Source organism: Athene noctua, chromosome 30 (assembly GCF_965140245.1).
Source record: "Athene noctua chromosome 30, bAthNoc1.hap1.1, whole genome shotgun sequence".
NCBI lineage: Eukaryota > Metazoa > Chordata > Aves > Strigiformes > Strigidae > Athene > Athene noctua.
Window position 1 is genome coordinate 671,696 of NC_134066.1, and position 22,914 is coordinate 694,609.

At 73.0% G+C, this 22,914-nt stretch overlaps 2 protein-coding genes across 8 annotated transcripts; one reads left to right on the forward strand and one right to left on the reverse strand.

Moving 5' to 3' along the window:
* The first annotated feature begins 463 nt into the window (after positions 1 to 463).
* DCTN2 (dynactin subunit 2) lies at positions 464 to 9,241 on the forward strand. Of its 4 annotated transcripts, XM_074929530.1 has the most exons (16): positions 464 to 581; positions 1,471 to 1,539; positions 2,650 to 2,658; positions 3,529 to 3,534; positions 4,424 to 4,520; positions 4,629 to 4,690; positions 7,140 to 7,238; positions 7,329 to 7,489; positions 7,592 to 7,739; positions 7,824 to 7,889; positions 7,976 to 8,014; positions 8,133 to 8,210; positions 8,351 to 8,422; positions 8,522 to 8,624; positions 8,732 to 8,823; positions 8,912 to 9,241. In XM_074929530.1, exons 1-16 carry the CDS (start codon positions 546 to 548, stop codon positions 8,996 to 8,998), a joined length of 1,224 nt encoding a protein of 407 aa, XP_074785631.1. In that variant the 5' UTR covers positions 464 to 545; the 3' UTR covers positions 8,999 to 9,241. The 4 variants fall into 4 exon arrangements, with proteins under 4 accessions (XP_074785631.1, XP_074785630.1, XP_074785626.1 ...); XM_074929529.1 differs by lacking the exon at positions 2,650 to 2,658; XM_074929525.1 differs by lacking the exons at positions 2,650 to 2,658; positions 3,529 to 3,534.
* A 2,370-nt stretch (positions 9,242 to 11,611) lies between these two features.
* LOC141971864 (dynactin subunit 2-like) lies at positions 11,612 to 20,326 on the reverse strand. 4 transcript variants are annotated; one of them, XM_074929495.1, is made up of 16 exons: positions 20,203 to 20,326; positions 19,242 to 19,310; positions 18,197 to 18,205; positions 17,321 to 17,326; positions 16,334 to 16,430; positions 16,164 to 16,225; positions 13,607 to 13,705; positions 13,361 to 13,521; positions 13,111 to 13,258; positions 12,963 to 13,028; positions 12,838 to 12,876; positions 12,642 to 12,719; positions 12,430 to 12,501; positions 12,228 to 12,330; positions 12,029 to 12,120; positions 11,612 to 11,941 (listed from the first exon to the last, which is right to left on the reverse strand). In XM_074929495.1, exons 1-16 carry the CDS (start codon positions 20,236 to 20,238, stop codon positions 11,855 to 11,857), a joined length of 1,224 nt encoding a protein of 407 aa, XP_074785596.1. In that variant the 5' UTR covers positions 20,239 to 20,326; the 3' UTR covers positions 11,612 to 11,854. The 4 variants fall into 4 exon arrangements, with proteins under 4 accessions (XP_074785596.1, XP_074785595.1, XP_074785594.1 ...); XM_074929494.1 differs by lacking the exon at positions 18,197 to 18,205; XM_074929493.1 differs by lacking the exons at positions 17,321 to 17,326; positions 18,197 to 18,205 and having other exon boundaries at positions 16,334 to 16,442; positions 19,245 to 19,310.
* Between the last annotated feature and the right edge of the window lie 2,588 nt (positions 20,327 to 22,914).

Here is a 22,914-nt window from a genome sequence, read left to right on the forward strand (position 1 = left end):
CCCGCCAAGCTCCCCGCCCCCCCGCGGGACGCCAGCACTCCTGACTCATGCCGCCCCCCCCCCCCCCGCGGCGCTGAGGCCGGACACACTCGTGTCCTTGATGGCCCTGCCCAGCCCGGGGGGGCAGGCGGGGACAGGGACGCGCAGTCAGGGGGTATCGGCCCCCCCGTGACCCCCAAACCCGCGGGGGGGGGCTGGAACGGAGCGCTCGCCCCAGGGGCACCCCACGGGCGGCACCGCGCCCCCCCGTGGGACCCAGCCCGCGAGCGCCCCCCGGGGGTTCCCGCCCTGTGCCCCCCTCCTGTCCCCCCGCTCGTCTGGGACCACCCGTGACCCCCCCGGCGACCCCCCCGGCGCTCCCCCTCTGCCCCGCGCAGGCCCCGCCCACCCCGGCGTTGCTCCGCCCCCCGATCAAGCCCCGCCCACCGCCGCGCTGCTCTCGCGAGATCGGGACCGACCGGCCCCGCCCCTGCCCGGCGCGTCCCGACCGCGGCCCCGACCCGGCCCCGGCCCCCCCGGCCCCCCCGGCCCCCCCGGCCCCCGCCATGGCCGACCCCAAGTACGCCGACCTGCCCGGCATCGTGAGTGCGGGGCCGGGCCGGGGGGGACCGGGGGGTCTGGGGGTGTCGGGGGGGCCTCGGGGAGAGTGAGGGGAGCGGGGGGGCGGGGGGGTGAGGAGAGCAGGGGCCGGGTGGAGAATGAGGGGGGCGGGGGGTGTCAGGGGGTGCTGAGGAGCTCAGGGGATCGGGGGGTCTGATGGGGTGGGGGGGTCTGAGGGACCGGGGGGGTCTGGGGGGTCTGAGGGGATCGGGAGAGATGTGAGGAGAGAATGAGGGAGTCGGGGGATTCGGGGGGGTCTGAGGGGATCGGGGGGGTCCTGAGGAGATCAGGGGCTCTGAGGGGATCGGGGGGGCCGGGGGGAGGATGAGGGGTCAGGGGGATCGGGGCGGTCTGGGGGGCGTCAAGGGGAACTGAGGGGGTCGGGAGAGTCTCGGGGTAACGAGGGGGTTGGGGGGTGTGAGGGGATCGAGAGGGTCTGTGGGAACGGGGGGGTCAGGGGGAGCTGGGGCTGGGTGGGGGGGGGTCTGAGGGGTTGGGGGGCTCTGGGTCAGTAAGTGGGGCGTGTGGGGAGACTGGGTGTGTTAGAGGGGGGATGTGGGGGGGATTGGAGGCGTTTGGGGTGTTCGGGGGGATCGAAGGGGGCTGGGGGTGTAAGTGGGGTGTTTGGGGAGCTGGGGGGAAAGAGGCACCTCCTGGGGGTTGGGAGTGGTGGGTGGGGGCGAGTGGGGGGGGGGGAGTGTTTGGGGCCATCAGGGCGCCCAGAAGGGCTGTGGGGAGATGGGGGGCGGGGGCAGGTGGCCGGTGGGGGGGTCTGCAGCCGCTTGGGGCAGCTGTGGGGTGTTGGACCGTGAAGGGAAGAGAAAGAGCCGCGGGGAGCCGGGGTCTGACCGGAGCCCGTCTGTGCCCCAGGCCAGGAACGAGCCCGACGTCTACGAGACGAGTGACCTGCCTGAGGACGACCAGGCCGAGTTCGAGGCGGTGAGGCCTTGCCCGTGCCGCGGGGCGGGGGCGAGCGAGCGTGCCCGGGCCCCCTCCCGCAGCCGCACGGCCCCGTGGCAGGGAAGTGGCTCCTGTCCCCACCCGCACACCTGCAGGGCCACGTCCCCCCCACGGTGACAAGTCCCAGCCACACGCCACCCCCATTTCTCAGCTGGCTGGTGCTTTGAGGGGGGCAAAAAGCAAGGGCAGGGCACAGCCCCCACCGCATGCAGGGTGGGTGTCCCTGGTGTCCCCCCCTCCGTAACGCAGCCGGGGGCAGCAGAAGGGAGCGGGGCTGGCAGGGGGGCTCTGGAGGTGGGTTCACCCCCATAAAACGGCTCTGAATGGCAGCGGGGGGGTCCCGCAGAGCAGCCCCCTGCCGGAGCCCTTCGCTCCCAGGCCGCGGCCCTTCTCTGTGGGGCTGCTCGGCGGCTCTGAGGTGGGGGGACACCAGGGAGGGCACGAGGGGCGCAGCCGGGGCTGCCCGGTGCCCCCCGGCTCCGCCGGTGAGGCCGAAGCTGACGGGTGCTCGTAGCTCCCGGCCCAAACGGCTGCTCGGCGCCCGCCGGGCCCCGCTCGGCCGACACGCGCTGCCGGCTGGGCCGAGGCGGGGAGGGGGGAGCGGGGCCTCGGCGGCGCGGAGCCGAGACCCGGCTTCTCCCCGCGGCGCTGCCGGCGGCTGTGGGGGACGCGGGGTCGGCGCAGCCCCCCCACGCCTGGGCTGGCGCGGCACCGGGCGCTGCGCGCGGGGCAGGGGCACGCCAGGCACCCGGCCCCCAGCTCCGAGGGGGCAAAGAGATCCCCCGCGAGGGGCGAGAGGGACTGAAACGGGCTGTTTGCACCCAGCGCCGCCCCCGTCCCGCCTCGGTCGCGCCCAGGCGGTCCCCGAGAGCAGAGCGGTGCGGCAGCGGGGGCTCCCCAGGGCCTTCCCTGGCGGGCGGCCTCGCTGCAGGCAGAGGCGAGGGGTCGCTGGGTTTCAGTCGCTGCCGTCTCCTCTCCCGGGAGCCCCTCGCGCAGCTTTGTTGCGTCTCCCGGCTCTCGCGCGCTGAACTGACCTGAGTTTTCCCACCGCTCTTCCCCTCCCTGCTCCCCGCCTTGCCTGGACACTAGTTTGCACAAGTAAGCCCATTTGCCGCTCCTGGTTCTGCATGTCCTTGGGGGTTGATTTTGCCCTTTGGGGTTGATTTTGCATGCGGCAGATGTGCCCGGGGTCCCGTAGCCGCTGCCCGTGGCTGCGTGGGCCGGTGCCGGCTGCGGGTCCCGGCGCTGTGGGGCAGAGGGAGGCAGCCGGCGGCGGCTGCGGGTCCCGGGCTGCGACGTGCTGCTGCTGCCGCCTCCCTGCTCTCCCCTGCCCACTCTGACTCTGCCCTGCCTGCCTGCACGCGCTGCCCTCCTCATCCTTCGGGACCCCCAGGGACCCCCTGGCCGCCCCCGACGGGTCTCGGCCGTGCCGGGAGCTGCCTCCCGCCGAGGTTTCGCCCCCCCAGAGCGCAGCCGATGCCCCCTCCCACCCCGGGGACCCCCCGGGCGTTGGGCTGCTGCGTGGGGACCCGTCCTGCCCCGGGCCCTGCTCACGTTCCCCCGCGGGGAGGAGAAGAGCTGGAGCTGGAGGGAGGTTTTCAGACGGGGGCTCGGCCGCGTCGCCCCCAGCCTGTGGCCGCATCCTGCTCCCGCGCCTGCGCTGGGCACCGTGACCACCCTCGTGGCTGCCCCGGGGTGCCCGGCCGAGGGGTCCCTGGGCCGCTGCCCCGGCCCTGGCAGGGGCTGTCCCCGCCGCTGCCCTCGCCTCCGCGCTGGCAGCCCCCACGTCCCGCGTGGCTCCGGAGCCCCGGCCCGGGGCCGGCGGGACCAGCCCGGCAGCAGCCCCGGCACAGGGACGTGAGGGACGGCGGCCGCGCACGGGACAGACCTTCTAACGCCGTTTTTGTCTCTCTCTCCCCGCTCTCCTCCTAACCTTGCTCTGACTTTCTCACCTCTGGGAAACGCAAGGAGCTGGTAAGAGCCCGTCCGTCGGCCGCTGTGACCCTGTGCTCTGCTCGGGGTGCTCGCCGCTGCCTCCCCGCAGCCGGACGGGCCCCCCCGCTGCCAGCGCTGCTCCCGCTGCTCTCGCCCCCCCTTGCCCGCCCGCAGCGCGCCAGGGCTCCCCGAAAGCGCTTCAGGCTGCGCCCGGGTGCCGGGGCTGGAGAGGGGCTGCCGTGGGCCGGGGCAGCAGGCGGGGGGGCCTTGGGGTGCCTCCCGCAGGGCCCTGCTGGGCCGGGGACCCCCCGACTGTGGCGGGGGGTGAGGAGAACCCAGTCTCAGCGTCTGCACTCGCCCTGCCAGGCTCCAGGTCACGGCCCGTTGGTCTCGGAGGGGTTGGAGTCCCACAGTGCCCCCCCCACTGTCCCCCGGGTGGGGGGAGCCCCCCCAAGACGAGTCTGTGGCCCAGCTCCAGCCCTGCTGGGCCGGGGGCCGCCCCGGCTGCCCGCGACACGTGGGCTCGGCAGCAGATTTCCCGACGCTGGTCGCTGGGCGGCCGAAAGGCTTCGGCCTGGGTGTGTGCCCGCAGCCCCGGCCCCGCTGCCAGGCCCCCGGGGGGGGTTTCCTGCCCCCGGGCCGGGCCCGCCCAGGGCTGCGCCGGCCCCGCGCCGGGTCCTTGGGCTGTGCCGCGTCCTGCAGGGCTCTCGCTGCCCCGGCAGCCCCTCTGCTGGGTCCCGTGGCGGCGGGTCAGGCCCTGGGGCTGCGCCCCTGTCCTGGGGGGACGGGACCGTTGGCCCCAGCTCCGTTCCCGGGCGCCCTCTCCCCGGTGCCGGCCCCAGACGGCCGCCGGCGCTGCAGGGAGGCGGCAGCTCCGCCGACAAACCCTCACGGCTGCCCCGTCCCTGACGCCGAGCGTTGTGTGCAGGAGGAGCTCACCAGCACCAGCGTGGAGCACCTCATCATCAACCCCAACGCCGCCTACGAGAAGTTCAGGGGCAAGCACCTGAGCACCAAGGGAGTGGGTGAGCCGGGGGGGTGAGGGAAGGGTGGGCTGTGGGGACCCTGAGCTGGCCCCAAGGAGGGCACAGCCCCCCTGGCTATTTTGGGGTGACCCCCTGCTCTTCTTCCAGATTTCTCCGATCGCATCAATAAGCCCAGGACAACGGGCTACGAGTCTGGCGAGTATGAAATTGTGAGTCCAGAGGGGTGTGGATGTGACCCCCCCAGCGCAGGGTCCCTCGTCCCCGCGCGCCCCGCGCTGACGTCCCCGCCGAGGGCCCCAACCGACCCAGGATGGCAGGAGGGTGGAGGTGGGAAGGGGCCTCTGGAGGTCTCCGGGCAGCGCGTGCCCACGGCCTCTGGTCCTGCACGGGCCCCGCTAAGAGCCGGGTGTGGGTGCGGCCTCACCCTGAGCAGGGTCCGGAGCCGGGCCCCAGGCTCCGGGAAGGGTGGGAAGGTCCTCGAACGCGCCCGGCCCGAGCTGGGGAGGGGCTGGAAGGCCGGGCCCTGAGGAGCGGCTCAGGACTCCGGGTTTGTCTGAGCTGGAGAACAGGAGCCTGAGGGGCGACCTCGTGGCTCCCTGCAGCTGCCTGAGGAGGGGACGGGCAGAGGGAGGTGCTGAGCTCCGCTCCCGGGGGTCGGCGGTCGGACCCGTGGGGATGGTCCAGAGCTGCGCCAGGGCAGGTTCAGACTGGTCGCTGGGAAGCGTTTCTCTCCGGGGCGGGTGGCCGGACGCTGGAACGGGCTCCTGGAGAGGTGGCCGATGCCCCCAGGCTGTCGGTGTTTGAGGGTTTGGACAATCTCCTTCAGAACAGGCTTTAACTTTTGCTTGGCGCTGAAGTGGTCGGGACCTGGGCTGGATGGACAGTGTCGGTCTCCTCCAACTGAAATCTCCTTCCGCGGCTTCCCCCTCCTTGCCCTTCCCACCCCCTTCAGTTGTTGATAAGCCCCCCCCGAGCCTTCCCTGCTCCAGGCTGAACAGTCCCGGCTCTCGGCCTTTCCCGGCAGAGGGATGGGCCGGTCCCTTCAGCGTCTCTGTGGCCCTTTGTTGGACCCTGTTGGAGAGGCCGGGACCCGGCCTGGCCCCCGGGGCTACGCTGGTGGTCACCGGCCCCCGCCCAGGCTCTGGGCCGAGGGGCAGCACCCCCTGGGCTTGGCGGTGGGGCCGGTTTCAATCCCCCCCCCCGCCTGCTCGTCCCCCCAGACTCAGCAGCTTCTCGGGGCGGGTCCTGGGGAGACGCTGCCAGCGGCTCCGAGGAGCAGGCAGACAGTAGCCACCGCTCTGCCCGCGCCTGCCCGCGCGCCCGGGCCTCTGCAGAGGGTTATGGAGCTGCTCCAGCGTGACCTCCCCCGGGCGCAGCCGTGCCCCTGGCTCTCGGGGGTTTTGTTGCCGTTCCCGGCCTGGAAATGGTTTCCAGGAGCAGCTGCTGCGTCGCCTGCCCCGGGCACAAGGCGAGGCTGAGGGCCTGGGGCTCCCTGCCCGCTCCCTCCTGCCCTGCTGGCAGACGGGGCCGACGTTCCCTTTCCCCCAGCCCTGGGGCACTTCTCCGGGTCCCCGTGGCCGGTCCCCGATGCTGGCGAGTGGCCCTGCGGCGCCATCAGCCAGGTCGCTGGGCCCTGGCGGTGCCTCCCACCTGCGCCCGGGCCCCGGCGCGTCTCCAGTTCCCTTCGGTCCCCCCGAGCGGATCCTCCTGCGCCGCGGGCGCCTCCGCCTCGCCCCCCCTTCCCCCGGCCGCCGGCACCGGGGATCCGCGGCGGCCGCTCGACTCGGGGCCGGAGGAGCCTGCGGTGCCTCAGCCTTTCCCCGCTCCCGGCCTCGTCCAGCCCCGGCCCCCGGTGCCCGTCGCCGTCCTTCTGTCCCCGGCTGCTCCCAAAGCCCTTCCCGTGGCCTCGGCCAGCGCCGGCCACGTTCAGTTCCAGCCGGGCTTTGCCTTTCCCAGCCCCGTCCCTGGCTGCGCGGGCAATGTCTCCTCCTCCTCCTCCTCCTCCTCCTCCTCTTCCTCCTTGTGGTTCCCCTGAGCGCCCCGGCAGCCTCCCCGCCTCGCTGGGACGGAGCGCTGGGGGCCGGGGGAGTGACCCTTGAGCGTGGGGCAGCTCCCCCGGGCCCCTCTTGCCTCCGCTGCCAGGGGACCCTTCCCCGCAGAGCTTCCGCCAGGCCGGAGGCTGCTGCGCTGCGGCCCGGGGCTGCGGACCCCCCCTCAGCTTCCCCCCCATCTGGTGGCAGCTGCCTTTGTCCCCCAGACCCCCGGCCAGCCCCTCCCTACCGGCGCAGACGAGCCCCCCCCCCGCTGCCCGTGGGCTCCTCTGGCCCTCGCAGGAGAGGGGCACGTTGGGGTCGAGGCGCTCGGGACCCCCCCGGGCTGCTCCGTGGGGCTGCGGGGTCCCTCCGGCGGGTCTCTCCGAAGGGCCCCGTGAGGACCCGGCGCCCCCGAGCATGAGGCCGCTCCTGCCGGGGGGGGTCGGTGCCTCCCCCGCGGCCTCTGCTGCTCCGTCCCTTTTCTCGCCTTTGTGCGCAGGGACGGGCGGGCCCCGAGGGCAGCTGGGGAGCAGCGTCCCAGCCGCCCCCCCAAGCCGCCCCCTCCGCGGCGCCCGGTGCCACGGGCGGGCTGTGACCCCCCCGACCCCCGCTCCTCTCCCTGCAGCTGGGCGAGGGTCTGGGTGCCAAAGAGACGCCCCAGCAGCGGTACCAGCGGCTGCAGCACGAGGTGCAGGAGCTGGTCCGGGAGGTGGAGCAGATCCAGGTGAGCGTCCCCCTGCCCCGGGAGGGACGGGACGGGACGGACGGGACGCTCGGCCGTCCCGGGGGTGACCGACCCCTTCCCTCGCCCCAGAGCACGGTGAAGGAGGCGGCGGCGGCGGAGGAGCTGACGCCCATGGCCTTGGCGCGGCAGGTCGAGGGCCTGAAGCAGCAGCTGGTCTCCAGCCACCTGGAGAAGCTGCTGGGCCCCGCCGCTGCCGTGGACTTCGCGGACCCCGAGGGCGCCCTGGCCAAGTGAGTGGGGTCCCGGCCGCGGGGCCGCGGGGGGAGACGCCGGCGCCCCCGCGGGTGGGACTGGGGGGGGCCGGGCCCCCGCCCACCTTGTCCCCTGCCCAGGCGCCTGCTGCAGCAGCTGGAGGTGGCCAAGTGCAGCAAGGGGGGGCCGGGGAAGAGCCCCCCCAAAGGCCCGGCCCCCGCCGCAGGCGCCGTCACCTTCGAGCTGTACTGGCGGCCGGAGCAGGAGCACTTTGCCCAGAGCGCCAAGGTGAGCGCGGGGGGGGGGGGGGGGTGAGCCGTGCCTGCCCCTCCGGGGGTCCCGATGCCTCACCCCCCCTCACCCCCCCCCCAGGTGGCGGAGCTGGAGAAGCGCCTGGCGCAGCTCGAGGCGACGGTGCGGTTCGAGTCCGAGAGCCAGGTGAGGGCCGGGGGGGCTCCTGCCCCGCCACTGCCCCCCCCCCCCCAATCCTTCCTGCCCCCCCTGACACAGTTTCTTCCCCGCAGAACCCGCTGCTGGTGGGGCTGAAGGGCACCAGCCTCGTGGTGAGTCTGGCTGGGCGGGGGGGCACGCGTGGTCCCCGAAGCCCCGGCCGTGCCCGCAGCTCGGGGGGGGCAGCGGCGGGGCTGCCCCGTCCCCCCTCACCCTGCTCCCCGTCCCCAGGAGACCGTGCAGGTGCTGCAGGCCAAGGTGAACGTCCTGGACGTGGCCGTGCTGGACCAAGTGGAGGCCCGGCTGCAGGTGGGGGGGCGCAGGAGGGACCCGCGCGGGGGGTGTCTGGGGGCCACGGCGGAGCCACGGGCCAGCGCTGGCCAGGGCCGCGGGGTGGGGGGCGAGTGCGGCCGGGTCTGGGGTCTGACGCTGCTGCCCCCCCTCCCCAGAGCGTCCTGGGGAAGGTGAACGAAATCGCCAAGCACAAGGCAACGGTGCAAGATGCCGACACCCAGAGCAAGGTGAGAGCTGGCGGGGAGGGGCCCCCGTGGCAGCCCCGGAGCGGCGGGGGGGGGACGTGCAGCCCCGCCGTGCCCTGCTGACCCCCCCTCGGTGCCCAGATCCATCAGCTCTACGAGATGATGCAGCGCTGGGACGCCGTGGCCAGCACCCTGCCCGACGTCGTGCAGAGGCTGGTGACCCTCAGGGACCTGCACGAGCAAGGTGAGGGGCTGGGGGCGACGGGGGGGGCCGGGGTCGGGCGCGTCTCGGCGGGGGGGGCCGCGGCGCTGCCCCCCCAGCCCTGAGCTGCCTCCTCCCGTCGCGGGCAGCCACCCAGTTCGGGCAGGTGCTGGTGCACTTGGACACGACGCAGCAGGAGATCGCGGGCGCTCTCAAGGACAACGCCGTGCTGCTGGCGGAGGTGGGTGCCGCCAGCCCCCGCCGGGGTGCGGGGGGGCCACATCGTGACCCCCCCCTCACCCCCGTCCCCGCTCGCCCCCCCCCGCCAGGTCCAGAAGACCATGAGGGAAAACCTGGCCGTGGTGGAGGACAACTTTGCCGACATCGACGCCCGCATCAAGCGGCTGCAGAAGTGAGAGCCCCCCCCCGCAGCCGGCCCCCCCCCGGGCATCCCCGCCCCCCCCGCGGGCCCTGCGCCCCCCCGCGGGTCGCTCCCTGCCCCCCGCAGGTACCAACCGCTGCTCGGACAGACCCTGGCTCTGCCCCCCTGCACCGTGGGGGGGCTTGGGGGGTCCTCCCTGCCCCTCCCTCCCCACCTCAGGGCAGGGGGGGCCTCTGTCCCCCCCGGATTTCCTCCAATAAACAGCTCCGCTCCCAGCGCCTCCGTGTCGGCGTCTCCTTGGGGCTGTGGGGCGCGGTGGGGCGCAGCCGCCGGGGTTCAACGCGGCTTTTAACGGTGTGTAACCCCCCCTCGCCCCCCCCAGCCTCCTCGTGGCACTAAACCCCACGGCCCTGGGGGGAAGCTGCGACCCACGGGGGAACGTCTCCTCGTTGTCACCGTGGGGCTGGGGACTGTGGGGGGGGAATGGGGACGACCCCGAGTGGGTGGGGGCGACCTGGGGCAGGGGTGTGCAGCCCCCCCAGGCTGGGGGAGATGATTATTGCTGGTACTGGGGGCTGGGATGGGGGGGAACCTCTTTTTTATTGAGGGAGAGCCTGGCGCTAAACTGACCCTGAGCAGATCTGGCCCTGGGGCCACAACCCCCCCCATGCCTGAGGTAATGGGGGGCAGTGGGACCCCCCCAGCATGCGGGGGGGGTGACGGGGCCGGAGCCCTCAGCTGTGTCCGGTGGCACCAACCCTGTCCCTGCAATGTGGGGGCTGCCCTGGGTGGGAGCCCCCCCCCCCCCATCAGTGGTGGGTTTGAGCCCGGTGGGCAGTGGTGGGGCCGTGACTTTGGGGGGGGGGGGGGCTAGGGCCGTGGCGGATGGCTGCGGGGGGGTCACGGGGCAGTCAGAGGCGTTGGGCGGGGGGCAGGGGGTGGCCCGGGGCAGGGGGGGTGTTTTAGGGAAGGGGGAGCCCCATCCGCTGAGGCTCAGAGCGCTGGGGGGGTCCGGGGGTGCAGGGCGGGGTCACATCCCCCCCCCGGGGATGTGCACGCCGTGCCAGGGCTCGAGGGTTTTCCCCCCCCGGGCTCAGGGGCAGCATCGCCCCGTCCTCCCCCCGCCGCTCCCCCCCGCCCTGGGACAGCGGCTCAGGGCCCCCCGCGCCCCCCTCCGGCAGCGCTGCCTGGGCGGGAGGAGCCCCCCCCCCCCAACTCCTCGCCCTGGGGGGGTGAGAGCAGGATCTGCCCGGGGCAGCTCGGGGCGCGGGGGGGCCCCGGCCCGGCGTCGTCCGGGGTCAGCGCTGGACCGGGACGGGCCCCCCCGGGCCCCCCCGCTGCCTCCTGCCCCCCGCCCCGGGGAGGAGCCCCCCGGGGGGGACAGAGGGCACGGGCAGAGCTCAGCTCCTGCCCCCAGCCCTGGCCACCCCCCGCCCCTTCTGGGGTCCCCCCGTGGGTCAGGGGGTGCAGCCACGCCGCCCCTTTCCCCCCCGCCGGCAACGGGCCCCCCCCGCCCTCAAATCCTGACGCTCCAGCTGGGTTCCCCGGAGCCCCCACGGCGGACGCAGATGGAAACTCTCATGGCTTGAGCCCGGATGGTCCGTGAGCACCCACAGCCCCGGAGCACCCACAGCCCCCCCGGAGCACCCACAGCCCCCGGAGCACCCACAGCCCCCCAGGTCACCCACAGCCCCCCGGAGCACCCACAGCCCCCCAGGTCACCCACAGCCCCCCCGGAGCACCCACAGACCCCAGAGCACCCACAGACCCCCGGAGCACGCACAGCCCCTCGCTCTGCTCTTGCCCCGCAGGAATGGGAAGGAGGAAGCGAAGCCAACGGCTGCGGATCGGGATGGGGGGGTTGGGGGGGGTGACTCCCCCATCGCGGTCCCCAGCGAACGACAGACTCGTTCGGGGGGAAAAGAACATCAACGGAATGCCACCACCAGTACCAGCTGCGGTTCGTGAGCAGTTTGTCCCCCCCTCTGCCCCCCCGTGACACCCATGGGTGCAGGGGGGGTGTCTCTGCTCCCCTGGTGACTCCCACAACTGCAGGGGGGGTCTCTGTTCCTCTCTGTTCCTGTGCCCCCCCGCCCGCAGCCATCCACCATGGCCCTGCCCCCCCCCCCCAAGTCACTCAGGGCAGCCCCCACATTGCAGGGACAGGGTTGGTGCCACCGGACACAGCTGAGGGCTCCGGCCCCGTCACCCCCCCCGCATGCTGGGGGGGTCCCACTGCCCCCCATTACCTCAGGCATGGGGGGGGTCGTGGCCCCAGGGCCAGATCTGCTCAGGGCCAGTTTAGCGCCAGGCTCTCCCTCAACAAAAAAGAGGTTCCCCCCCATCCCACCCCCCAGTACCAGCAATAATCATCTCCCCCAGCCTGGGGGGGCTGCACACCCCTGCCCCAGGTCGCCCCCACCCACTCGGGGTCGTCCCCATTCCCCCCCCCAGTCCCCAGCCCCACGGTGACAACGAGGAGACGTTCCCCCGTGGGTCGCAGCTTCCCCCCAGGGCCGTGGGGTTTAGTGCCACGAGGAGGCTGGGGGGGGCGAGGGGGGGTTACACACCGTTAAAAGCCGCGTTGAACCCCGGCGGCTGCGCCCCACCGCGCCCCACAGCCCCAAGGAGACGCCGACACGGAGGCGCTGGGAGCGGAGCTGTTTATTGGAGGAAATCCGGGGGGGACAGAGGCCCCCCCTGCCCTGAGGTGGGGAGGGAGGGGCAGGGAGGACCCCCCAAGCCCCCCCACGGTGCAGGGGGGCAGAGCCAGGGTCTGTCCGAGCAGCGGCTGGTACCTGCGGGGGGCAGGGAGCGACCCGCGGGGGGGCGCAGGGCCCGCGGGGGGGGCGGGGATGCCCGCGGGGGGGCCGGCTGCGGGGGGGGGCTCTCACTTCTGCAGCCGCTTGATGCGGGCGTCGATGTCGGCAAAGTTGTCCTCCACCACGGCCAGGTTTTCCCTCATGGTCTTCTGGACCTGGCGGGGGGGGCGAGCGGGGACGGGGGTGAGGGGGGGGTCACGATGTGGTCCCCCCGCACCCCGGCGGGGGCTGGCGGCACCCACCTCCGCCAGCAGCACGGCGTTGTCCTTGAGAGCGCCCGCGATCTCCTGCTGCGTCGTGTCCAAGTGCACCAGCACCTGCCCGAACTGGGTGGCTGCCCGCGACGGGAGGAGGCAGCTCAGGGCTGGGGGGGCAGCGCCGCGGCCCCCCCCGCCGAGACGCGCCCGACCCCGGCCCCCCCCGTCGCCCCCAGCCCCTCACCTTGCTCGTGCAGGTCCCTGAGGGTCACCAGCCTCTGCACGACGTCGGGCAGGGTGCTGGCCACGGCGTCCCAGCGCTGCATCATCTCGTAGAGCTGATGGATCTGGGCACCGAGGGGGGGTCAGCAGGGCACGGCGGGGCTGCACGTCCCCCCCCCGCCGCTCCGGGGCTGCCACGGGGGCCCCTCCCCGCCAGCTCTCACCTTGCTCTGGGTGTCGGCATCTTGCACCGTTGCCTTGTGCTTGGCGATTTCGTTCACCTTCCCCAGGACGCTCTGGGGAGGGGGGGCAGCAGCGTCAGACCCCAGACCCGGCCGCACTCGCCCCCCACCCCGCGGCCCTGGCCAGCGCTGGCCCGTGGCTCCGCCGTGGCCCCCAGACACCCCCCGCGCGGGTCCCTCCTGCGCCCCCCCACCTGCAGCCGGGCCTCCACTTGGTCCAGCACGGCCACGTCCAGGACGTTCACCTTGGCCTGCAGCACCTGCACGGTCTCCTGGGGACGGGGAGCAGGGTGAGGGGGGACGGGGCAGCCCCGCCGCTGCCCCCCCCGAGCTGCGGGCACGGCCGGGGCTTCGGGGACCACGCGTGCCCCCCCGCCCAGCCAGACTCACCACGAGGCTGGTGCCCTTCAGCCCCACCAGCAGCGGGTTCTGCGGGGAAGAAACTGTGTCAGGGGGGGCAGGAAGGATTGGGGGGGGGGGGGCAGTGGCGGGGCAGGAGCCCCCCCGGCCCTCACCTGGCTCTCGGGCTCGAACCGCACCGTCGCCTCGAGCTGCGCCAGGCGCTTCTCCAGCTCCGCCACCTGGGGGGGGGGTGAGGGGGGGTGAGGCATCGGGACCCCCGGAGGGGCAGGCACGGCTCACCCCCCCCCCCCCCGCGCTCACCTTGGCGCTCTGGGCAAAGTGCTCCTGCTCCGGCCGCCAGTACAGCTCGAAGGTGACGGCGCCTGCGGCGGGGGCCGGGCCTTTGGGGGGGCTCTTCCCCGGCCCCCCCTTGCTGCACTTGGCCACCTCCAGCTGCTGCAGCAGGCGCCTGGGCAGGGGACAAGGTGGGCGGGGGCCCGGCCCCCCCCAGTCCCACCCGCGGGGGCGCCGGCGTCTCCCCCCGCGGCCCCGCGGCCGGGACCCCACTCACTTGGCCAGGGCGCCCTCGGGGTCCGCGAAGTCCACGGCAGCGGCGGGGCCCAGCAGCTTCTCCAGGTGGCTGGAGACCAGCTGCTGCTTCAGGCCCTCGACCTGCCGCGCCAAGGCCATGGGCGTCAGCTCCTCCGCCGCCGCCGCCTCCTTCACCGTGCTCTGGGGCGAGGGAAGGGGTCGGTCACCCCCGGGACGGCCGAGCGTCCCGTCCGTCCCGTCCCTCCCGGGGCAGGGGGACGCTCACCTGGATCTGCTCCACCTCCCGGACCAGCTCCTGCACCTCGTGCTGCAGCCGCTGGTACCGCTGCTGGGGCGTCTCTTTGGCACCCAGACCCTCGCCCAGCTGCAGGGAGAGGAGCGGGGGTCGGGGGGGTCACAGCCCGCCCGTGGCACCGGGCGCCGCGGAGGGGGCGGCTTGGGGGGGCGGCTGGGACGCTGCTCCCCAGCTGCCCTCGGGGCCCGCCCGTCCCTGCGCACAAAGGCGAGAAAAGGGACGGAGCAGCAGAGGCCGCGGGGGAGGCACCGACCCCCCCCGGCAGGAGCGGCCTCATGCTCGGGGGCGCCGGGTCCTCACGGGGCCCTTCGGAGAGACCCGCCGGAGGGACCCCGCAGCCCCACGGAGCAGCCCGGGGGGGTCCCGAGCGCCTCGACCCCGACGTGCCCCTCTCCTGCGAGGGCCAGAGGAGCCCACGGGCAGCGGGGGGGGGGCTCGTCTGCGCCGGTAGGGAGGGGCTGGCCGGGGGTCTGGGGGGCAAAGGCAGCTGCCACCAGATGGGGGGGAAGCTGAGGGGGGGTCCGCAGCCCCGGGCCGCAGCGCAGCAGCCTCCGGCCTGGCGGAAGCTCTGCGGGGAAGGGTCCCCTGGCAGCGGAGGCAAGAGGGGCCCGGGGGAGCTGCCCCACGCTCAAGGGTCACTCCCCCGGCCCCCAGCGCTCCGTCCCAGCGAGGCGGGGAGGCTGCCGGGGCGCTCAGGGGAACCACAAGGAGGAAGAGGAGGAGGAGGAGGAGGAGGAGGAGAAGGGTGAGGAGACATTGCCCGCGCAGCCAGGGACGGGGCTGGGAAAGGCAAAGCCCGGCTGGAACTGAACGTGGCCGGCGCTGGCCGAGGCCACGGGAAGGGCTTTGGGAGCAGCCGGGGACAGAAGGACGGCGACGGGCACCGGGGGCCGGGGCTGGACGAGGCTGGGAGCGGGGAAAGGCTGAGGCACCGCAGGCTCCTCCGGCCCCGAGTCGAGCGGCCGCCGCGGATCCCCGGTGCCGGCGGCCGGGGGAAGGGGGGGCGAGGCGGAGGCGCCCGCGGCGCAGGAGGATCCGCTCGGGGGGACCGAAGGGAACTGGAGACGCGCCGGGGCCCGGGCGCAGGTGGGAGGCACCGCCAGGGCCCAGCGACCTGGCTGATGGCGCCGCAGGGCCACTCGCCAGCATCGGGGACCGGCCACGGGGACCCGGAGAAGTGCCCCAGGGCTGGGGGAAAGGGAACGTCGGCCCCGTCTGCCAGCAGGGCAGGAGGGAGCGGGCAGGGAGCCCCAGGCCCTCAGCCTCGCCTTGTGCCCGGGGCAGGCGACGCAGCAGCTGCTCCTGGAAACCATTTCCAGGCCGGGAACGGCAACAAAACCCCCGAGAGCCAGGGGCACGGCTGCGCCCGGGGGAAGTCACGCTGGAGCAGCTCCATAACCCTCTGCAGAGGCCCGGGCGCGCGGGCAGGCGCGGGCAGAGCGGTGGCTACTGTCTGCCTGCTCCTCGGAGCCGCTGGCAGCGTCTCCCCAGGACCCGCCCCGAGAAGCTGCTGAGTCTGGGGGGACGAGCAGGCGGGGGGGGGGATTGAAACCGGCCCCACCGCCAAGCCCAGGGGGTGCTGCCCCTCGGCCCAGAGCCTGGGCGGGGGCCGGTGACCACCAGCGTAGCCCCGGGGGCCAGGCCGGGTCCCGGCCTCTCCAACAGGGTCCAACAAAGGGCCACAGAGACGCTGAAGGGACCGGCCCATCCCTCTGCCGGGAAAGGCCGAGAGCCGGGACTGTTCAGCCTGGAGCAGGGAAGGCTCGGGGGGGGCTTATCAACAACTGAAGGGGGTGGGAAGGGCAAGGAGGGGGAAGCCGCGGAAGGAGATTTCAGTTGGAGGAGACCGACACTGTCCATCCAGCCCAGGTCCCGACCACTTCAGCGCCAAGCAAAAGTTAAAGCCTGTTCTGAAGGAGATTGTCCAAACCCTCAAACACCGACAGCCTGGGGGCATCGGCCACCTCTCCAGGAGCCCGTTCCAGCGTCCGGCCACCCGCCCCGGAGAGAAACGCTTCCCAGCGACCAGTCTGAACCTGCCCTGGCGCAGCTCTGGACCATCCCCACGGGTCCGACCGCCGACCCCCGGGAGCGGAGCTCAGCACCTCCCTCTGCCCGTCCCCTCCTCAGGCAGCTGCAGGGAGCCACGAGGTCGCCCCTCAGGCTCCTGTTCTCCAGCTCAGACAAACCCGGAGTCCTGAGCCGCTCCTCAGGGCCCGGCCTTCCAGCCCCTCCCCAGCTCGGGCCGGGCGCGTTCGAGGACCTTCCCACCCTTCCCGGAGCCTGGGGCCCGGCTCCGGACCCTGCTCAGGGTGAGGCCGCACCCACACCCGGCTCTTAGCGGGGCCCGTGCAGGACCAGAGGCCGTGGGCACGCGCTGCCCGGAGACCTCCAGAGGCCCCTTCCCACCTCCACCCTCCTGCCATCCTGGGTCGGTTGGGGCCCTCGGCGGGGACGTCAGCGCGGGGCGCGCGGGGACGAGGGACCCTGCGCTGGGGGGGTCACATCCACACCCCTCTGGACTCACAATTTCATACTCGCCAGACTCGTAGCCCGTTGTCCTGGGCTTATTGATGCGATCGGAGAAATCTGGAAGAAGAGCAGGGGGTCACCCCAAAATAGCCAGGGGGGCTGTGCCCTCCTTGGGGCCAGCTCAGGGTCCCCACAGCCCACCCTTCCCTCACCCCCCCGGCTCACCCACTCCCTTGGTGCTCAGGTGCTTGCCCCTGAACTTCTCGTAGGCGGCGTTGGGGTTGATGATGAGGTGCTCCACGCTGGTGCTGGTGAGCTCCTCCTGCACACAACGCTCGGCGTCAGGGACGGGGCAGCCGTGAGGGTTTGTCGGCGGAGCTGCCGCCTCCCTGCAGCGCCGGCGGCCGTCTGGGGCCGGCACCGGGGAGAGGGCGCACGGGAACGGAGCTGGGGCCAACGGCCCCGTCCCCCCAGGACAGGGGCGCAGCCCCAGGGCCTGACCCGCCGCCACGGGACCCAGCAGAGGGGCTGCCGGGGCAGCGAGAGCCCTGCAGGACGCGGCACAGCCCCAGGACCCGGCGCGGGGCCGGCGCAGCCCTGGGCGGGCCCGGCCCGGGGGCAGGAAAACCCCCCCGGGGGCCTGGCAGCGGGGCCGGGGCTGCGGGCGCACACCCAGGCCGAAGCCTTTCGGCCGCCCCGCGACCAGCGTCGGGAAATCTGCTGCCGAGCCCACGTGTCGCGGGCAGCCGGGGCGGCCCCCGGCCCAGCAGGGCTGGAGCTGCCCCACAGACTCGTCTTGGGGGGGCTCCCCCCACCCGGGGGACAGTGGGGGGGGCACTGTGGGACTCCAATCCATCTGAGACCAACGGGCCGTGACCTGGAGCCTGGCAGGGCGAGTGCCGATGCTGAGACTGGGCTCTCCTCACCCCCCGCCACGGTCGGGGGGTCCCCGGCCCAGCAGGGCCCTACGGGAGGCACCCCAAGGCCCCCCCCGCCTGCTGCCCCGGCCCACGGCAGCCCCTCTCCAGCCCCGGCACCCGGGCGCAGCCTGAAGCGCTTTCGGGGAGCCCTGGCGCGCTGCGGGCGGGCAAGGGGGGGCGAGAGCAGCGGGAGCAGCGCTGGCAGCGGGGGGGCCCGTCCGGCTGCGGGGAGGCAGCGGCGAGCACCCCGAGCAGAGCACAGGGTCACAGCGGCCGACGGACGGGCTCTTACCAGCTCCTTGCGTTTCCCAGAGGTGAGAAAGTCAGAGCAAGGTTAGGAGGAGAGCGGGGAGAGAGAGACAAAAACGGCGTTAGAAGGTCTGTCCCGTGCGCGGCCGCCGTCCCTCACGTCCCTGTGCCGGGGCTGCTGCCGGGCTGGTCCCGCCGGCCCCGGGCCGGGGCTCCGGAGCCACGCGGGACGTGGGGGCTGCCAGCGCGGAGGCGAGGGCAGCGGCGGGGACAGCCCCTGCCAGGGCCGGGGCAGCGGCCCAGGGACCCCTCGGCCGGGCACCCCGGGGCAGCCACGAGGGTGGTCACGGTGCCCAGCGCAGGCGCGGGAGCAGGATGCGGCCACAGGCTGGGGGCGACGCGGCCGAGCCCCCGTCTGAAAACCTCCCTCCAGCTCCAGCTCTTCTCCTCCCCGCGGGGGAACGTGAGCAGGGCCTGGGGCAGGACGGGTCCCCACGCAGCAGCCCAACGCCCGGGGGGTCCCCGGGGTGGGAGGGGGCATCGGCTGCGCTCTGGGGGGGCGAAACCTCGGCGGGAGGCAGCTCCCGGCACGGCCGAGACCCGTCGGGGGCGGCCAGGGGGTCCCTGGGGGTCCCGAAGGATGAGGAGGGCAGCGCGTGCAGGCAGGCAGGGCAGAGTCAGAGCGGGCAGGGGAGAGCAGGGAGGCGGCAGCAGCAGCACGTCGCAGCCCGGGACCCGCAGCCGCCGCCGGCTGCCTCCCTCTGCCCCACAGCGCCGGGACCCGCAGCCGGCACCGGCCCACGCAGCCACGGGCAGCGGCTACGGGACCCCGGGCACATCTGCCGCATGCAAAATCAACCCCAAAGGGCAAAATCAACCCCCAAGGACATGCAGAACCAGGAGCGGCAAATGGGCTTACTTGTGCAAACTAGTGTCCAGGCAAGGCGGGGAGCAGGGAGGGGAAGAGCGGTGGGAAAACTCAGGTCAGTTCAGCGCGCGAGAGCCGGGAGACGCAACAAAGCTGCGCGAGGGGCTCCCGGGAGAGGAGACGGCAGCGACTGAAACCCAGCGACCCCTCGCCTCTGCCTGCAGCGAGGCCGCCCGCCAGGGAAGGCCCTGGGGAGCCCCCGCTGCCGCACCGCTCTGCTCTCGGGGACCGCCTGGGCGCGACCGAGGCGGGACGGGGGCGGCGCTGGGTGCAAACAGCCCGTTTCAGTCCCTCTCGCCCCTCGCGGGGGATCTCTTTGCCCCCTCGGAGCTGGGGGCCGGGTGCCTGGCGTGCCCCTGCCCCGCGCGCAGCGCCCGGTGCCGCGCCAGCCCAGGCGTGGGGGGGCTGCGCCGACCCCGCGTCCCCCACAGCCGCCGGCAGCGCCGCGGGGAGAAGCCGGGTCTCGGCTCCGCGCCGCCGAGGCCCCGCTCCCCCCTCCCCGCCTCGGCCCAGCCGGCAGCGCGTGTCGGCCGAGCGGGGCCCGGCGGGCGCCGAGCAGCCGTTTGGGCCGGGAGCTACGAGCACCCGTCAGCTTCGGCCTCACCGGCGGAGCCGGGGGGCACCGGGCAGCCCCGGCTGCGCCCCTCGTGCCCCCCCTGGTGTCCCCCCACCTCAGAGCCGCCGAGCAGCCCCACAGAGAAGGGCCGCGGCCTGGGAGCGAAGGGCTCCGGCAGGGGGCTGCTCTGCGGGACCCCCCCGCTGCCATTCAGAGCCGTTTTATGGGGGTGAACCCACCTCCAGAGCCCCCCTCGTCCTCCCTGTGCTGCTGCCAGGCGCTGCCCGTGCAGAGCCCCCGGGGACGGGGGGGCCGGCCAGCCCCGCTCCCTTCTGCTGCCCCCGGCCGCGTTACGGAGGGGGGGACACCGGGGATGGGGACACCTGCCCTGACAGTTCCCTGCCACGGGGCCGTGCGGCTGCGGGAGGGGGCCCGGGCACGCTCGCTCGCCCCCGCCCCGCGGCACGGGCAAGGCCTCACCGCCTCGAACTCGGCCTGGTCGTCCTCGGACACGTCGCTGGTCTCGTAGACGTCGGGCTCGTTCCTGGCCTGGGGCACAGACGGGCTCCGGTCAGACCCCGGCTCCCCGCGGCTCTTTCTCTTCCCTTCACGGTCCAACACCCCACAGCTGCCCCAAGCGGCTGCAGACCCCCCCAGCGGCCACCTGCCCCCGCCCCCCATCTCCCCACAGCCCTTCTGGGCGCCCTGATGGCCCCAAACACCCCCCCCCCCCCCCCACTTGCCCCCACCCACCACTCCCAACCCCCAGGAGGTGCCTCTTTCCCCCCAGCTCCCCAAACACCCCACTTACACCCCCAGCCCCCTTCGATCCCCCCGAACACCCCAAACGCCTCCAATCCCCCCCACATCCCCCCTCTAACACACCCAGTCTCCCCACACGCCCCACTTACTGACCCAGAGCCCCCCAACCCCTCAGACCCCCCCCCACCCAGCCCCAGCTCCCCCTGACCCCCCCGTTCCCACAGACCCTCTCGATCCCCTCACACCCCCCAACCCCCTCGTTACCCCGAGACTCTCCCGACCCCCTCAGTTCCCCTTGACGCCCCCCAGACCGCCCCGATCCCCCTGACCCCTCATCCTCCCCCCGGCCCCCCCGATCCCCTCAGAGCCCCTGATCTCCTCAGGACCCCCCCGATCCCCTCAGACCCCCCCGAATCCCCCGACTCCCTCATTCTCTCCTCACATCTCTCCCGATCCCCTCAGACCCCCCAGACCCCCCCGGTCCCTCAGACCCCCCCACCCCATCAGACCCCCCGATCCCCTGAGCTCCTCAGCACCCCCTGACACCCCCCGCCCCCCTCATTCTCCACCCGGCCCCTGCTCTCCTCACCCCCCCGCCCCCCCGCTCCCCTCACTCTCCCCGAGGCCCCCCCGACACCCCCAGACCCCCCGGTCCCCCCCGGCCCGGCCCCGCACTCACGATGCCGGGCAGGTCGGCGTACTTGGGGTCGGCCATGGCGGGGGCCGGGGGGGCCGGGGGGGCCGGGGGGGCCGGGGCCGGGTCGGGGCCGCGGTCGGGACGCGCCGGGCAGGGGCGGGGCCGGTCGGTCCCGATCTCGCGAGAGCAGCGCGGCGGTGGGCGGGGCTTGATCGGGGGGCGGAGCAACGCCGGGGTGGGCGGGGCCTGCGCGGGGCAGAGGGGGAGCGCCGGGGGGGTCGCCGGGGGGGTCACGGGTGGTCCCAGACGAGCGGGGGGACAGGAGGGGGGCACAGGGCGGGAACCCCCGGGGGGCGCTGAAAGGCATCGAAAGGGCTCAAACAAATGAATTGCTGACAATTATTAAGACTGACCTGTGACGTGACGTGACGTGACGTGACGTGACGTGACGTGACGTGACGTGACGTGACGTGACGTGACGTGACGTGACGTGACGTGACGTGACGTGACAGACAGCGGCTTTGCTTGTGCTTTGCTTTCTTTGCTTCTCGAGGGCTCCCGACACCTCAAGCGTTGCCTTGGGTCTCTTTGTTTAGTTCCGATGGAAACGCTCGTCATGCTCCCGGTGACAGTCACGGGGAGCAGAGTCGAGGCCTTCAGTGGCCACTTGGGCAACTCCTAGAGCAGGAAAACGGAGATAAGGGGGGGGCTGGAACAAAGAGACACAGAGACCCTGTTCCGGGGGGGTGATTCTGCTGGGTTAGGAAGAAGACACCTGGACTTTACCGCAGCGCGCAGGCTCTGGACAGAGGGTCAGCTCGCCAGCGCTGGGACGGGGACTGCCTGCTCCTTCCCGCGGGCACCAAAGGCCCTCAGCCCATTGTCACTCTGCGTGCTGGGACCGTGTAAATGAATCCCAGAACCACCTGGGTTGGAAAAGCCCCTGAAGCTCCTCCAGCCCAAGCGTGACCCTCCCCCTGACCCCCCCCAACTGCCCCAGATCCCTCAGCGCTGGCTCAGCCCGACTCTTCAACCCCCCCAGGGATCCCGGGGACTCCCCCCTGCCCTGGGCAGCCCATTCCAACGCCCAACAGCCCCTTCTGCACAGAAATCCTTCCTCAGAGCCAGCCTGACCCTGCCCTGGGCAGCTTGAGGCCATTCCCTCGGGGCCTGGCGCTGGGGCCTTGGCTCCAGAGACTCACCCCCCCTCTCTGCCCCCTCCTGGCAGGGAGTTGCAGAGGGCCAGGAGGTCTCCCCTCAGCCTCCTCTGCTCCAGACTGAACCCCCCCAGTTCCCCCAGCCGCTCCCCAGCAGACCTGTGCTCCAGACCCTGCCCCAGCTCCGTTGCCCTTCTCTGGCCACGCTCGAGTCACTCAATGGCGTTTTTGGGGTTATATTAAGAATTTTAAAAGGAAAACCAGATTTGAACCAAAATGTGAAGGGCCTTATACTCTTTCACTACGCTCTTTTTATACCATTAAGGTATGTAAGAAAGAGACTTGGATCCATCATTTTCATGCCCGCAAGGAACCCGAAGCATAACGGGCTGATGTAAATCATTATTTTTATCTGTATTTATCTGTTTTTTTTTCTTGGGGTGACACCTCGTGGACAAAATTTGCATTGCGCTATCGGGATGCCAACACCAGTAGAACTGTTACTGTATGTAATGATAATTCTGATGAGTTTACGGGTCAGATTGCAGGTTATCAAACAGAGGTTGACCGCGTCATTTTTTCACCTCGTTGTACCCTATTTTTCCATCTAATAATTTTCTCGAATTCTGTGCAAATATCTGACGTAGACTTGACGATCCGTGGAATTCTTAGACCCCCAGCTACGGCAGCTCCAAACGGCGGGGGGGCTTTTCAACCCCTTTTCCTGCATATCCCAGTCAGATGCGGGAACCAACGCGGGGAGTCGGGACCCGATGATGACCCGATGTGGGTCTGTCCCGGATTCAGTGTCTCGGGCAATGGTTTAACTTTCAAATTTAGGAGTGTGATCTGTTAAACGATACAGGGACCAGCGACTGGTGCTTTTTGGCCTGTTAGTTGAGGTGCCGTGGCTCGTGTCCACCACCTGAGCTATCGTCCACATCGGCATCGAAATATGTCTGCATGAGGGTCCCCCTGCGGGGGGGTCCGGGGGTGCTCCTGGCTGGGGGGGGCTGGTGAGGGCAGGGGGGGTCTCCCGACTCCCACCCCAACGGAGTCCCCGGCCGCCTCCGTCCCGAGGGCCGAGTCCTTGCGGTGCCCGTTGCCGGGGAAGGGGGCGGCGGGGGGGCGGCGTGGCTGCACCCCCTGACCCACGGGGGGACCCCAGAAGGGGCGGGGGGTGGCCAGGGCTGGGGGCAGGAGCTGAGCTCTGCCCGTGCCCTCTGTCCCCCCCGGGGGGCTCCTCCCCGGGGCGGGGGGCAGGAGGCAGCGGGGGGGCCCGGGGGGGCCCGTCCCGGTCCAGCGCTGACCCCGGACGACGCCGGGCCGGGGCCCCCCCGCACCCCGAGCTGCCCCGGGCAGATCCTGCTCTCACCCCCCCAGGGCGAGGAGTTGGGGGGGGGGGGCTCCTCCCGCCCAGGCAGCGCTGCCGGAGGGGGGCGCGGGGGGGCCCTGAGCCGCTGTCCCAGGGCGGGGGGGAGCGGCGGGGGGAGGACGGGGCGATGCTGCCCCTGAGCCATGGGGGGGGGGAAACCCTCGAGCCCTGGCACGGCGTGCACATCCCCGGGGGGGGGGATGTGACCCCGCCCTGCACCCC